This window comes from Lutjanus erythropterus, chromosome 15 (assembly GCF_056507025.1).
Source record: "Lutjanus erythropterus isolate fLutEry1 chromosome 15, fLutEry1.hap2, whole genome shotgun sequence".
Lineage (NCBI taxonomy): Eukaryota > Metazoa > Chordata > Actinopteri > Lutjaniformes > Lutjanidae > Lutjanus > Lutjanus erythropterus.
The window spans coordinates 12,229,577-12,244,660 of record NC_139331.1 but is presented as its reverse complement, the minus strand read 5'-3'; the positions used below and the strand labels follow the sequence as shown (position 1 = coordinate 12,244,660).

The window sequence follows — 15,084 nt, the reverse complement described above, 5'->3', positions numbered from 1 at the left end:
AACCTTTTTTTTTTTTTCCACTGTTACAGTTGCACCAACCACTGCTAGAATTATACCCACCAAAGGAGCCATCATAAGACTCAGGCTTCAATCATTAAATCAAATATTAAAGTCCTGTTCTTATAAGTGAAAATATATCAGTTGTACTAGTGCACATATGTTTCTTTATTAAAATGATGATTAGTGTAAATATAACAATAATGTAAATATGCTAATTTTATTCATTGATTTATTCATTCAGATTGATTAAACATAAAATCTCCAACATTTATTTCAGAACTTATTAGTCCTTCTTACTTCAAGCCTTTTGACTTAAAATTATAAGTTGAATGAATGTATTGTTCAGAGTTAAATCAACTCATTAAATTATGTTTCTTAAGAAACATGATCAGCTTATGAGCAAACTTCCCAGTATGCATTGTTTGAGAGTTATAACTCCCCTGAGGCTCTTCTTTTTATAGTTTGAAGCTTCAAATGGAGAAAATGTAAAAAGAAATCAAATTTATTTGTAATGTTCATCAATCTGGTGGAACAGTTGTTAATTGGACTTAAACATCTCAAGCATATTGTACATGTTTTCTCAATTACAAGTGAATTAAAATCAACTTTATTTGACTGGAAAAGTTTATTTGCTTTTAATCATTACAAATTACCTTAACCTGTCCTATCAAATTCAGTCAGCTTAACTTTTTTATTGAACTTTTTTAAAAAACAAATGTTTTTTTAGAGTTTCCCCTTTAGGGTCTCACATGTGTGTGTATTTGAAAGTGTACATACACATGTGTACTTATACTGTAATTATAGTAGGTTCTTTATAAATTTTACAACATTACTCAGCAGTGATGAAAGCACACCTGTTATCAAAAGTCAGCTTGAATAACTACAGTGCAGCTGTCAAATTACCTTGATTATAGCTATTTATGCAAAGAACATAAACACATTCGCAGATTCCCACTGACACAAGACAACTTATGGCCCGTAGCAGCGAGACCATGAAGTTCACATCAGCACTTCACTCAGAGCTCCACACAAAGCAGCAGCGTGTTTGTGTTGAATACCAAAGCGCCATCATCACTCTCCATGCGTAGCAGGGACGGGGTGTGAGGTTTCTAATGCCTCTTAAGTAAGGCTGTTAAGGAGCAAAGAGTCCACACATCTGGAAGACACAGTCAGTCGGCACATGCTGAAAGTTAGCGGTGGCGCTCGCAGTCCAAATTAGTGGCGAGTTTTATTCCCCCGCTGTGGTAGGAAAATATCAAATCTGCTGCCATATGAGTGCCATAAAGCTGGCTGTGGAGCGTTTGATGCCTTCATGTGGGAGCCTTTAAGCTGTGCGTGTGTGTGTGTGAGTGCGTGTGTCGGTGTGTGCATGAGTGTTTGGTGGGAGATGCAGGCCTTAATGTGAGATGGGAGTCATTGTATGCATTCCTGCATGCACACATGTTTCATGTGTGTGGTTCTTATCTTGCAGTTTTTCTGCATAAATGTTTGAATGTTCATTTCTATCTGTTGGTGTGTGTGCATGTGTGTGTGTGTGTGTGTGTGTGTGTGTGTGTGTGTGTGCGTGTGTGTGTGTGTCAGGTGGCAGAGTGCACGTGCAGCTGTGCCATTTTAGCAGCTCTCTTATAGACCTAGTTGACCCTGCTGGATGTAGCAGACAGACACACACAAGCAGAGTCAGACGGCCCCTGGGGTGGTCCTGTCTGAGGCGCAGTGTTATGAGCCAACAACTCTCGGGGCCCATACACAGGCAGGAACACGTATACTGTAATTGTACACACACACACACACACACACACACACACACACACACACACACACACACACAGATGTCTACGTGAACACAAAGGTGCACATGCAAATGGTGACTTAATGACTGCAAATGGAAATTATTAAATTATTTTCATTTTAATTTAAGCTAAGGCAAAATCTTTCTTTTGCTGAAATGATTCAAAAGAAACTCGTGTCTGTGGTCAATTAAACCTGATAATGACACAGTTGTACTTGAAATACCATGTTCAGTAAGCTCAAGATGTTAGGTTAAATCAATAACTCTTAGTCACACTTTACTTATTGTAAAAGCAAGCCAAATTTGGACCAAATTTTCTTCAAATGAAAAAATAAAGGGTCAGAGTTTTAATTTTCAAATGATGCATGCCTGGAAGTCTGCTAATATGCCAAAACTTAATTTAATGAGTTGATTGAGCTCTGTACAGTACATTCATTCAAGCATTTTCAAGTCAAAAAAACTTTAAAGTTTAAAGTTTGAAGAACTCATCTATATATTCTGGAAATAAATGCTACAAATTTTACAAGTAATTAACTCGACTAAATAAAACTTGTATATACATGTATGCTAAGTTAATGAGAAATGATTAGTTGATTCCACTCAATTGAAGTGTAGAAATAACAGTGACAAATAAAGTTATTTTAATGGAGTTATCCCCTTTTAGATTCAACCAGAGGCTATGAGGGGCCGTGCAGGGATGACTGTGTTGTATGTTTGCTTATGCAGAGCGTGTCACATGCAGCACATGCTGCAAAATCACATGCAATTATATGCATACAAACACACAAAAAGAAAATGCATTACAGCTGTCACAAAATCAGATTTTCACTATACGATTACCATGACCAAAACAATTCACCATAACAATATTATTGCTTTATCTATGGGACATTTTGAGAAAAACAATGCTATCATTCAAATTAATCTTTAACTTTGTTTACTGTGTGTTTTGTCTCTTTTTTTGCAAATGAATTACATGCAAAATATGAGTGTAGTCTCTAACAATAACATACAAAAGCGAACCAAAAGTGCGATTACACTTATCACTTCACTTGCAGTGAATAGGTCTCCAGATGAACTGATAAACAACAGATACATGAGAGCATACAGCATGTTGAAGATTTGCTGTATTATTAAACAGTATTATCATATGTGTATTATTAACATTATATCAGTATTTCATTCTTTAAAAATCACCATTATTGCCATGACTGGTATATCATAACACCCCTAAAATGCATAAAAAGGGAATAATTGCTCTGGGATTACTGGATGTATGTTGGATTTTGTATAATCTTTTCAAAACGGCATAGAAATGTTCCAAAAACAAAATTCAGCCTGGCTTGTGTGCATATCTGTAAGAATAAGCATTAAAATACAAATGTCTAAAAGGAGCATCATCTGTTAAATTACAGTGGTATTGTCTGTAACAAGGTTATTCAACTGGCGGCACGTGGGCCAAATACTGTCTTTTAACAACCTCAATCTGGCCCTTTGATCATTTTTAAATATTTTTAAAAATCATGTCATCATGTTTTTATTTAAATAACCTGCTAGCATTCTAAGTTTATGGGTGTTTATGTTGTTTATTAGAAGATCATCATTTTATTAGTGGGCTAATGAGCCAGTTCAGTGGTTATGTCTGTTGTTAAGCACAGAGACACTTTGTGTTTATTAAAACAACAAGCTACTTTATTACAAAGCATTACAAAGGTGCATTGTTTTTTCCTGTACCTTTGTACATAATGGTTTTTTCCAATTGTGAAAACTAATAGAGTGGAGGAAAAATACTTTACATATTTAAATTCCTAACTTTACAGGTCAGACATGGGAAATGTAAACATCTGGTCCCTTGGCACTTTCCTTTTTTGTAATCTGGCCCTTCTAAAAAGTTAATTGGGTAGGCCTGGTCTATAAAGTCCAATAATCTGTATAATGTTGACATTATGAAACATATTCTTATCTTAAATACCTCTCACATCATTTCATCTTCCTCTCACTTTCTGTTTTTCTTTTCCTTTCTTGCAGCGTGAAAGTGCAAAAAGGTAACACATGAGAGTGAGATACTGTATCATGACACGTGTGTGTTCATGTTATTCAAAAAATGTTGTGTATTTAAATGGAGGAAGGGGTGTACTCTTTTTTCCCACAGTGGAATAAGGAAATATTTGCCACTCACAGAAACTGGGAGACACGCACACACACACACACACACACACACACACACAAATGAGAAAATGAAAAGAGACACACATGCCCGACAGCAGACACAAGATAAATTCCCTGGCAAGCATTCAAAACACTCATGTAAGAGCACATAAACACACACAGGCTGCAGCAGAAATGCAAAAGCATGAACACACACATGAGTGCGCACACACACCACCTACACAACTGCCACCATGTAACCCCTAATCACAACCCCAGAGCTTGGACATCAAATGAAGCAAGTTTTAAAAAAAATCATCAGGAGTAATTAACGCATTTTCATATGCAAATGTGATTAATGCAAAACTACAAAGTCATTATGCAAATCGACTTTTCCTTGAGCCTCTGTACAAATATTCGCAGCTCAAATCAGGGATCAGTCTCGCCATCTTTCTTTTTTTATCTCTTACCCTTCTCCCTCTCCCTCTATCTCTCCTTCCCTCCCTCTCGGAGTAGAGATAATGCGTAAGTAGCATGTGAAGTTATTTCTAACTCACACAGTGTGTGTGTTTTCATGCGATGGGCCGGGGCTATGGCATTACGCCGCCTGCCTACTGATTACTGGCTGCTTGGCACTGGAGCGAGACAGGGAAGCCGGCGTACAGGGGAAGGTATGAATATGCAAAAGCCTGATTGCTTTTCATGATTAAAGCCTATTTAATATGGAAATGAGAGCAAGCCAGGTGATTAAAGGAGCATTGGGTGGTGGGGCAAAAAGAAAAAAAAAAAAAGATTGGGGGAGAAATGGAGAGAGGGAAGAAGAGAAGACACCTTCAAATCCACACCGGTGGTGAAGTGTGGAGAACTGGAATGTCACAGTTATTTAGGAACAGTGGTGAAACAAGTGTTGAACAGTGCATATTTGACCTCTTCAGGCACAAAGGTCATTGTCACTTTTAGTACGCTTTGCAGGTTCCACCTCAGATTTTCATCCAGAAACCACAATTAGTCATTTCAGGCAAAAAAAACAAAAAAACAGATTGGTTCCTGCAAACTTTCACACACTTTCACACCCACAAAAATGTTGCATGTGCAGGTGTGACCGTTCTAAAGTGGCGGATGTCTCATTTAAATTAAGTCCATTTAGGTTCAGTTAAGAGCAGCAGTATCGGTATCTCATTGATCTTGCACGCAGCTTCTCACCCCAAAAAAAAGGGGAGAAAAAGAAAGAGAAACGATGAACTGGTGCAAAATCTTATATGGTCTGGGGAAGTGTTTCTCAACCAAGGGGTCAGGACCCCCCAAGGGGGTCGCAAGTTAATGTCTGGGGATCGCCAGATGGCTGCGGAGAAAAAACCAAAAAAAACACAAATGACACATTGTGGCCAACAGCACGGAATGAGAGCCCAGAAGCATCTCTCAGCGATGTCAGCCCCTTAAAGACATTCAAATGTTCAAATGTAAGGTTCAGACACTCAAAAATATACAAAATGCAACATGAAATTAACAGCCACCTCACAAAGAGTTAAAACTTTTAACAAGCAAAAAAAAAAAACAATTACCAACCTAAACTACAAAAATACTATTCTGTAACATGAAATGACAAACCACTCAGTCAAGGCATGATGGGAAATGATAGCCACATTTTTTAATTGTTTTGACATCGGCTGTACTTGTGATATAATTTACCTCAGAATAGATTTTAACGAGGTCGTGATCACCAACCTGATTATTCTGGAGGGTCGTGACTTGATAAAGTTGAAAACCACTGTTCTAGAGCTTCAACTAATAATTATTTTCATGATCGATTAATCGTATAAGCCATAAAATGTAAAAAAAAAAAAAAGATGTACAAAAATGTTCATTACAATTTCCTACAGGCCAAAGTGATGTCTTGCTTCTTTTGTCCAACAAACAAAGACTTTTACTATCACAAATGACAAAGAAAAGCCGCAAATCCTTAAATTTAAGAAGCTTTGGATCATCTAATTAAAAAAAATATAAGTTGTAGCTGGTTGGAAATTTACAAGAGCTAAAATTCCAAAGTCTTAGAGCAAGCAGATGCAGAAAGAGCTGTCGCTTTCTTCAGTTTCTATTTCACACAGGTCCACTTGCCGTCCCTGAAGCAGGTAACATCTTATCTACCAGGCTGTCATATTTAACACACTGATTTAGATTCATTTCTGGCCACGTTCCACAAAATGATGGGCTTGAAAAAACAAATATATTGGGAAAGCTTTGAAAATAATACTGTCTCTTTATTTTATTATTGCCACCTTCTGATCTTTCCATCCAATGTTTTACTCTTTCCTCATCTTCATGTGGGAGCTTGAAGATATCTGTACATATACATATGTATTTTTCTACATCTGACCCTTTAGACAACTAATTTTCTTTCAATAGACTAATCAATAACCAACTAATCATTACAGCTCTAATGTGGTCTCATCTTAATATCTTGATATGCTCACAAAAGTGACAGCAGCAGGGAGCTCAGAGGTGGACGGCGAGAGAAACAGAGAGAGATGTTTGAGGATGTCGCTGTCGTTCACACAGTCTCATGAAATATTTACTGTGTGATCTCTATACACTTTGTTTGTGAGTGAGTGAGAAGGAAAGAGACAGACAGACAGACAGAGAGAGAGAGAGAGATGTTGTCATGATCCGACTTTGCCCTTATGTACTAGATGTGTTTAAGTGCTCCGAGGGGGCCCGGCAGCCGTCCTGGGAGGGGTTCAAAGCAGGGCCAGGGTCGTCTTAGCATGGTAACGCTCCCCTAGCGACAACCTCTCGCTTGCCTGGTGACACGCATCATTCTTCACAGACACTGCACACACATGTACACATACACAAATTCGCACACACATATTAACATACCCTGACAGACCCCCCCCACCCCCCCCACCCCCCACACACACACACACACACACACACACACACGGAGCATGCATGCATCAGCAAGAGAAACTCAAGGAAAATAAAATAGGGCACAGAAGGGCCATTTTTCATCTACGCCGCATGTGTGTGTGTGTGTGTGTGTGTACGAGAGCATGTGGATGTGTGTGTTTATGTGAGTGTGTTTGCACCTTTTGGGGTTGAATCTGCTAGCCTTGCAGCATGTTTGCAGTTTAAGCAGGCAAGCTGACAGACAAAGAGGCCAGACAGGATGTTATAAAACACAACCAGGTGAAAAAAAAAACAACAATCCAGGAGAGGAGAGGGTTAAGAGTTATGCACACAGGTATTTCATGCACGCAAGAAAACATTATGGGTACGTACGTTTCTGTACTCGTGTGTGTGCAGGTTTGTTTTAAAGGAGAAATATGTAATATATTTGCTGTAAATCATAAAACTGCCATCAGAGGTTAAGGAAACATACTAAGTAGAAATACTGTTTTCTCTGACAACAATGCTACAGCCAGCATGACATTTCCACTCCGGTCCGTAATGATTGTTTAAGTTTGCCTGTTTCACGTTTATTAAAATTACAATTAATGCCGAATGTTCGCCGTATGAGTTAGCGTCTGTTTATGAGTCAGAAGAAATCATTAATAATCTTTTAGATGGAGAAGATATTTATGACGATTAAATTGAGTATAGTATTTATGGGGTCTGGCAGGCAGTAAAGCTGGCAGTCACTGAATTCGAACTCCAGAGTGTGTATTTTCAGAGCAGTGGGCTTCTGTTTTCAGGATAACAAGCTGAACTTTACATCGACAGACAACTGACAGTTATAAAAAGCTGATCATCTTGCAGGTATTGTCAGTACGTTCTCCTTCGAATCTTCCATATAAGTCTGGAACATCTGTTTAAGTCTGCTCATTTCATGCTTATTAGAGTTAAAATTAATGCTGAAAGAGTTAGTGTCTGTTTACGAGTCGTAGGAAATCATTAATAATCTTTTAGAAGCAGCAGGTCTTTATAATGGTTTAAAATGAGTAGTATCTTAATGGAGTCTGGCAGGCAGTCACTGACCTACTACTCCAGTGTGAGTATTTTCAGAGAAGTGGACTTCTGCTTTTAGGATAACAGACAGTTGATAGTTGATCAGCTTCCAGTGTAGGACTTGTTGTCACTTGTCATTGTCACAGTATAATGTTGCATTCGTGTTGAGCTTGTGTAAGTTCAGTGTCCCTGCAGGCAACTTGCCTGAGCTTCGAGTCTTGGAAAGAGGAGCTGTGGGGGAAACAACTCGCTTCAACCGTAGATTATATATTAAATTATCTAATATAAAATCTGTTGCTCCAACTTGCTATTTAAACTGCAGTACTCAATTTTGAAGGCAAGGGTTTTACATATTGGTCCTTTAAGTTTGGTACATTTTCTCATTTTCTTTTTTCAACACCTGTGCTGCAAGTAATTCAACTGCACATTCCTCAATACTACGTGGAAGCAAATGCGATGATATTCCCCTGTGTGTGTGTGTGTGTGTGTGTGTGTGTGTGTGTGTGTGTGTGTGTGTGTGTGTGTGTGTGTGTGTGTGTCTGAGCGTGTGTGCTGCGAACACATTGGACTTAATTAGACCTAATAATGTAATCTAATTTGGTTGAAACTTGAGACTGCCTTGAGTGGCAATCTAATGTGTTGAACAAAGCTCTCCTCCTCTCTTTCATTTGGGGCTTCGAGTGCTTTCATGTCCTGTTCTCTTAGTGATAAGACTGTCTGTCTGTCTCTCTTTCTGTCTGTGTGAGTGACTAACTGACTGCTGCTCTAACAGCCTGATTCACTGAACTGCCTAAATGTTTTCCCTCTGACCACCTCACAGACAAGATGCCATGTAAAAATCTTTTTCATTGCATCATCTCCAACGTGAGTTCATGTTTTTTTTGTTTTTTTTTTTCGCAGGGGCTTCTAGGTGGGGGTTAATGCTCATTAAATTTCTAAAGCATAACAGAAAAAAACTGACAAATAGCCAAAATAATTTGAAAAAAGTGGGCTGTCACAACTTTTTCTAATTAAATCAGATACATTTTTTCTTTCACCTATTTTTATTTTTAAGCAAGAATTTCTACATAGTTGCATTGTTTATTTTTTATTAGCTGTGACATCTAAAACTGTGCTGTCACATGTTGTTTGTGATTCAATAAATTTTTCCCACTTGCAAAAGATGGTGACCACACACAGCTGCTGGCCACACACAGGAACTGTGCATGTGTGCACACGATCTCTGCAGTGATGACAAAAGATGTCTCCCCCTCCAGCTTTGATTCTGAAATCAACAAAATGTGCAAATCTGCAATCCGTGGCCAAGAAACTTATTGCATTTTGCAGTATTTCCCAGACCAGCTTAATCTTGAAGAATCCAGCAGTAAAAGCTTAATGCATATGTGTACAGATCTAAATCTAAACACTCTCATAATACACCATTTTTGTATGAACTATGGATTTTTACAGCTCAAATGTAATAATACAAATAAAATCTGCACCTGCAGTGAACAGGAACAACTGCAGCTTGCTGGCAGGACATCTACACTAAATCTGCATTTCCATCTTTTAATCTCCTCGTCCACATTTGCTTGTGTAAATATATTATAAACCAGTATAACCACTCAGTATTTGAATATTTGAATGTGTGTTGACAGTTGTGTAGGGTTCCAACTAATAATTATTTTCAGTGTCAATTAATCTTTGGATTATCTTCTCGATTAATCTTTTTTTTTTTTGTCCATAAGATGTCAGAAAATGTTTCTCAAATGTTTCCCACGATGATGCACTCAAATGTCTTGTTTTGTCCACAAACCAAAGATGTTAATTTAAACGTCATAGAGGACCAGAGAAACCAGAAAATATTCACGTTCAAGAGGCTGTGATCAGAGAATTTTGACCTTCTTTTTCTGAGGAAAGTACTTCAACTGATTAACTATCAAAATAGTAGCACCAACAAGTATAAATTTTTAAACCTGATTAAATCGTAGTTTTCAAAACTTTCAAAAATGGCCTTTTTGAGATAGATTGAGAAAAATAAGTTCCTCGAAGTTAAGAGGAAGACTCATTCCAATTGAGTTAACAATATGACTCTTCTAAACTCTGATTAAATTAATCTTTGTTTAGTGCAACCCAGCCTTTCCATAACATACTGGTTTAAGACACTGTGGTGACCAGTTTCTGTGTGAACTGTGTAATCTTTTTGCATGCAATTCTTGGCTGCTAACTTCCACAATACAGCCGTCTCCCTCCTCTAACCAAGTCTCTCTTAGTCTACTGGAGTCGGTGTAATCCTGGATAGCCTTCCCAGCTCTTGGGTGTGATGGTGACTGTCTCCTCTGATAACTTTGAACTGGTTTCCCTGCAGCGCTGGCAGTCTACAGGCCTCCCACCCCCCTCACACACCCCTCACCCATAGCCAGATGAACGGCCTTGCTGCTTTATTAATCCCCTTCTCCTCACCACGCACACAGATGAATTTTAATCAGCTTCCTTAACCTCTTTTTTTTATATGCTGCAGGATTTCTTCACAAACGCTCAGACACGTGACGTGCACTCACACAAGCCAAAAAAAAAAAAAAAACACAAACACACACACATACACACACTAGGGGCGGCTCCTCTATCACCTTCTTCCTCGCCTTTCACAATTGGTTTCAGCTGAAGAAGTCCTTCAGGCCTGCCAGTGTGTGTTTGTTTGGTGTGTGTGTGATTTTTGTGTGTGATGTTTTACTTTTACTGAGCAGAATAGACATACAGTGCAGCTCTCACTCACTCTAATGAAATCATCCCAGACTACATTAATCCCTCCTGAAGGCCACTGTCAAAATAACAAGCAGCTGGGATTCTTTAAAGAGAGCTATCTGTCTTGGACAGGTGAGGGATGTGTGCATGTGCGTATGTGTTTTGCACCTATGTGTGTATTTAAGACATTTAAAGGCATAGTTGGGATTATTTGATGTAGGGTTGTATGAGGTACTTATCGAACGTCAGAAGCAGAGAGGAGTTGCAGCATGGAAGCAAAGCAGTGTACCGCTGTGGACAGGGTCAGCAACAAAAGGCATTTTAGCCAGTTAAAAAAGGTCCATGTAAAAAAAAATCAATATCGGTTTAAGTATATGTTATATTTAGAATATTTTCACCACCTTACTTTACTGTCAGACAGCATTTTCTGACAGGAAACCACAGTTATACAAGCCAAATATGGCTCTTTTAAACCAACCAAATTCCATAGGCAAAATGAGCAATTTTGCCCTACACAACACAGGAGTTACTGGTTTACTGCTGCCTTGAGCTGTTAGTTTGTTTGTGTTACTGTGTGACTTATGGGAATCTGAACTATCCTTTAAAAACATCATAGTCACACAATAACACAAAAAGAAACAGATCAAGGCAGCGGTAAACCAGCAACACCTTTTGTCTGCACAGTTAAATTACTGATTTTGCCAATGGAGTTTGGTTAGGTTTGGGAGAGAGCTATTTGGCTGATATTTACGATGGTTCCTGGCCAGAAAAGGCTATAGCATATACTTAAACTGATGCTGAGTTTTTTAGGTGACCTTTTTTTGCTCAGCAATTCATTTCTTAGCTTCTGTGCTTGTACTCCTCTCTGCTTCTCAAAAACTGGGCACATGACGACCGTCATCTACTGTAGGTAATATACTGACTACCGATAAGCACTTCATGCAGCTCCACTTCAAATAATCCAAACTATCCTTTTAAGTACACCTATTCTGACAAGAGAACTCCCAGCTCCCTCCTTAAAACCTCCTTTAAATGTATATAGTGTGTTCCAGTCTCCATACCTCCTCTCTCCTGTTTGGGGCAGATCCCCTTGGCCGGCGTCAGCCTCCTCGCCACGTCCTCCTCTCCACCGGGGGTCACCTGGACGCCCACCTCCACCGGAATGGAACCTCTCCCCAGCTCCAGTGACCTGGCCCTGGGAGAGATGGTAATGCCCGTGACCCCGCCAGTCTCCCCAGGCTTGGAGAAAGACCCCGGTCTGCTTCCGGGACCCCGGCACAGACGGCGCTTGTGCTCGATGAAAACCAGGATATCACCTAGAGGGAAGTTGGTCTGGCACTGGCCGCAGGTCAGCAGATCATGCTCCCCGGATCCCGACCTCCGAGGGCTGGGAGTGGACGGTTCCGGAGACGGAGAACCCGCCCCTGAGTCATGATTGGCCTCTGCTGCAGAGAAGGGAAGAGGAGGGTGACAAATGTAAATCAGTTGTATTTCTTTTTGTTTGAAAGAGTTAAAGGTGCAGTATGCAATGTTCATCTCGACAGGTGTCAGGAAACAGCTATTTGCGATGTAAAGATAGTGGAGTTATGGCATCCTGAGCAGAGAATGAAGTCACACTGTATATGTGTTGTTATCCAAGCTTCTCTTTTTATCTGGGACAGTGGCCCATGCTTGTTCATGCATGCCTATCCCTCTCTGTCTTCCACGTGTCCATTTTCAACATGGTGGCCTGATGAGTAATTTTTTCATATTATACCGAAACAGTACACTAAAATATGTTTTTGAAGACATTTTAGGCGAGAAATAAGCAATATGGTAACATAATCTTGAACCATCTTTGATCAACATTGCCTACTTTGACAGTTTGATCTGAGTTTCGGGAGTCTCTGTTGAAAACCAGAGCCAAAATGGCAGCCAGCTTGTCATAATCTTTCTCATATTACAGCTAAACAGTACACCAAAATATGTTTCTCAAAACATTTCAAGCGAGAAATAGAAGATAAAGTAACATAATCTTGAAGAATATTTGATCAGCACTGCCTAGTTTGACAGTTTCACCTGAGTTTCGAGAGTCTTCGCTGGAAACCAGAGCCAAAATGGCAGCAACCTGGTTACAATATATCCTGTATTACAACTAAACAAGAAACTAAAATATGTTTCTGATAACATTTTAAGCAAGAAATAAGCAATGTAGTAATATAACACTGATCCATATTTAACCAGCACTGCTTAGTTTCACAGTTTAATCTGAGTTTCGGGAGTCTGTTGAAAACCAGAGCCAAAATGGTGACACCCCGGTTACAATATTTCTCATATAACAGTTGAACAGTACATGAAAATATGTTTCTGAAAATATTTTAAGTTAGAAATGAGCAATGTAGTAACACAGTGTTGATCACCACTGTCTACGTAGATTCACAGTTTGATCTGAGTTTCACGAGTCTCCATTGGAAACCAGAGCCAAAATGGCAGCCGCCTCGTTAAGACATGTATCGTCTCACAGCTAAACGTTACCCTTCTCCGACCTCTAGAGGCAGTAAATGTTGTATACAGCACCTTTAAAGAAAGACACAGGAAGAGTAAAAGTAAGAGTAACACAAAGTGAGGTCGAGTTATTCCTTATAACATTACCTGAAAAAAGCCATCTCCCCCTCCCACACGAGATGATCATTACGTTCACAGTTGTGTCACTTTCATGGCATAAAACAACACCCCTGTAATGCTACTTCGCCTAGACAAACACCTGCGCAGCTTATCCGTGAGAGATCTGCGTGGGTGGGACCCAGCACATACACTGTATGTATATGTGTGTGTCTTCTATTTGTGTGTGTGTGTGTGTGTGTGTGGCCAGGAAGCTATTCATCTCACAGTGCAGGCTGGGTTTCCGGTGAGGGCCTTCGCTGCACTGAGCTGTCATAGCTAGACGGCTGCCTTCACCACATGGGAGCCCCGGCTTGTGCAGAACAAAGTGTAGCGTAGCGGAGGCCACATCCACCAGAAATGCGTGTGTATGTGCGTGTTTGTGTTTGTGTGTATCACAGAATAAGACATGGAAGAGAAAAATGAGAAAGAGAGGGAAAAAAAAAATATGTCTAAGTGTGTTTGGAGCAGGTGAGTTCGAACACTGTATTCTCCACAGACAGAAAATCTATAAAGCCAAACCCGGGGTCCTGTTAAGAGAGTAAATCTCATTCTTCACAGATCCGACACGGTCATTAATAACCATTACACATTCTTCCCCTCCTCGTCCCCTATGGCAGAGACTGAGTCCCTCAGCTTAACATAAATCCCTCATGGACAACCTCCTTTTTTTTTAAACACTACCCTGATGTACCAGTATGAAGATGTGTCTTGCGGAAGAGAACCTGAAGCTCCAGAGACTCTCGGGGCGTCTGCTTGAGCGGGTACCCAGGGAGAGGTGTTAATGCCTGGGAGAGGAGCATAGCAGCACCTGCCTGTCTCTTCCAGCACCCACCCCCTCCCATTTGCCTTTCTTCTCTCTTTTTCTCCAAACATGACACCCTAATAATTGCAAAGATTAGACAAAGAGGGTGTGTGCTGGTGTGTGTGTGCAGTTATCAGAGCAGAGATCCTAAACTCTCTTATCACCCATCTCAAACTGTCAGGGAGGCGTTGCTCCTCTAAATTCCCAGTCATAACCATTAAACTCGGCTCAGAGTGACACATTTGTACCCAATTTTTTATTATTTCAAATATTTCTTTGCAACTGTGAATCACCCCCCCTCTACTCAGCCACCCAACCACCCTCCACCCACACACACACGCACACACACGCGCGTTCCAGTCCACTCACTTCGCCCTGGAGTGATGATCCGATGCCAAATATCTTTTCTCTAAATGGAGATGGGTTCCTGGACGCCTGCCAAATAATTTCCATCTCATAATCTTTGGCGGCAAAGAAGGAACACAAACACATATTTACCTACAGTTCACAGCTTGTGACCATAATTCACATGAAGCAGCGTTCCAGAGCGTTCACACAACGCCGTGTAACCGTGCGCATGCATGCATGCGTGCATATGTGCAACGCATATAATAAGTAGGACCGCAAAGGAAAGCTCTGCTAACAATATGGCGTGCTCTCGTTTCTGACGTCGAAAATGAGACAGGTGGCAAAAGATCTAGATCTTCGTGTGTCGCATCAAGTCAGCGGGACGACACGCCTCCTGCAAGACAAATCCCAGCGAGCACCAACCGGGATTTCAACTTTGAAACTGGTTGATATTCGGCCTGAAATTCTAAGATTTCTTTTCGCCTTTTTTTCAACTAGCTAAAATGCGGTTCATGTGTCACAACACATTTGTTTACAGGTAGAAACAGAAGGATTTGTTTGAAACTGTCAAAAATGCACCAGAACATCCCAGGACGCCAAAAAAACGACATTTTGGGTTGGTAAAGTGTCCACACCAAAATAATGAGAAAATAAGGAATTACAAGCAGAAGGCAGGATCTCTGCA

The 15,084-nt window shown here is 40.1% G+C and overlaps 1 protein-coding gene across 2 annotated transcripts in view; it reads right to left on the bottom strand.

Annotated features, from left to right (window-relative positions):
- Positions 1-15,084, bottom strand: part of bcl11bb (BCL11 transcription factor B b) — a 42,473-nt gene that overhangs the window by 18,290 nt on the left and 9,099 nt on the right. Inside the window, exon 2 of one of the 2 annotated variants that reach the window (XM_084737803.1) lies at positions 11,668-12,048. In XM_084737803.1, coding sequence (XP_084593929.1) covers positions 11,668-12,048 — 381 coding nt within the window. Of the gene's footprint in view, positions 1-11,667; positions 12,052-15,084 lie in introns of both variants that reach the window. The other variant, XM_084737802.1, reaches the window with a different exon arrangement.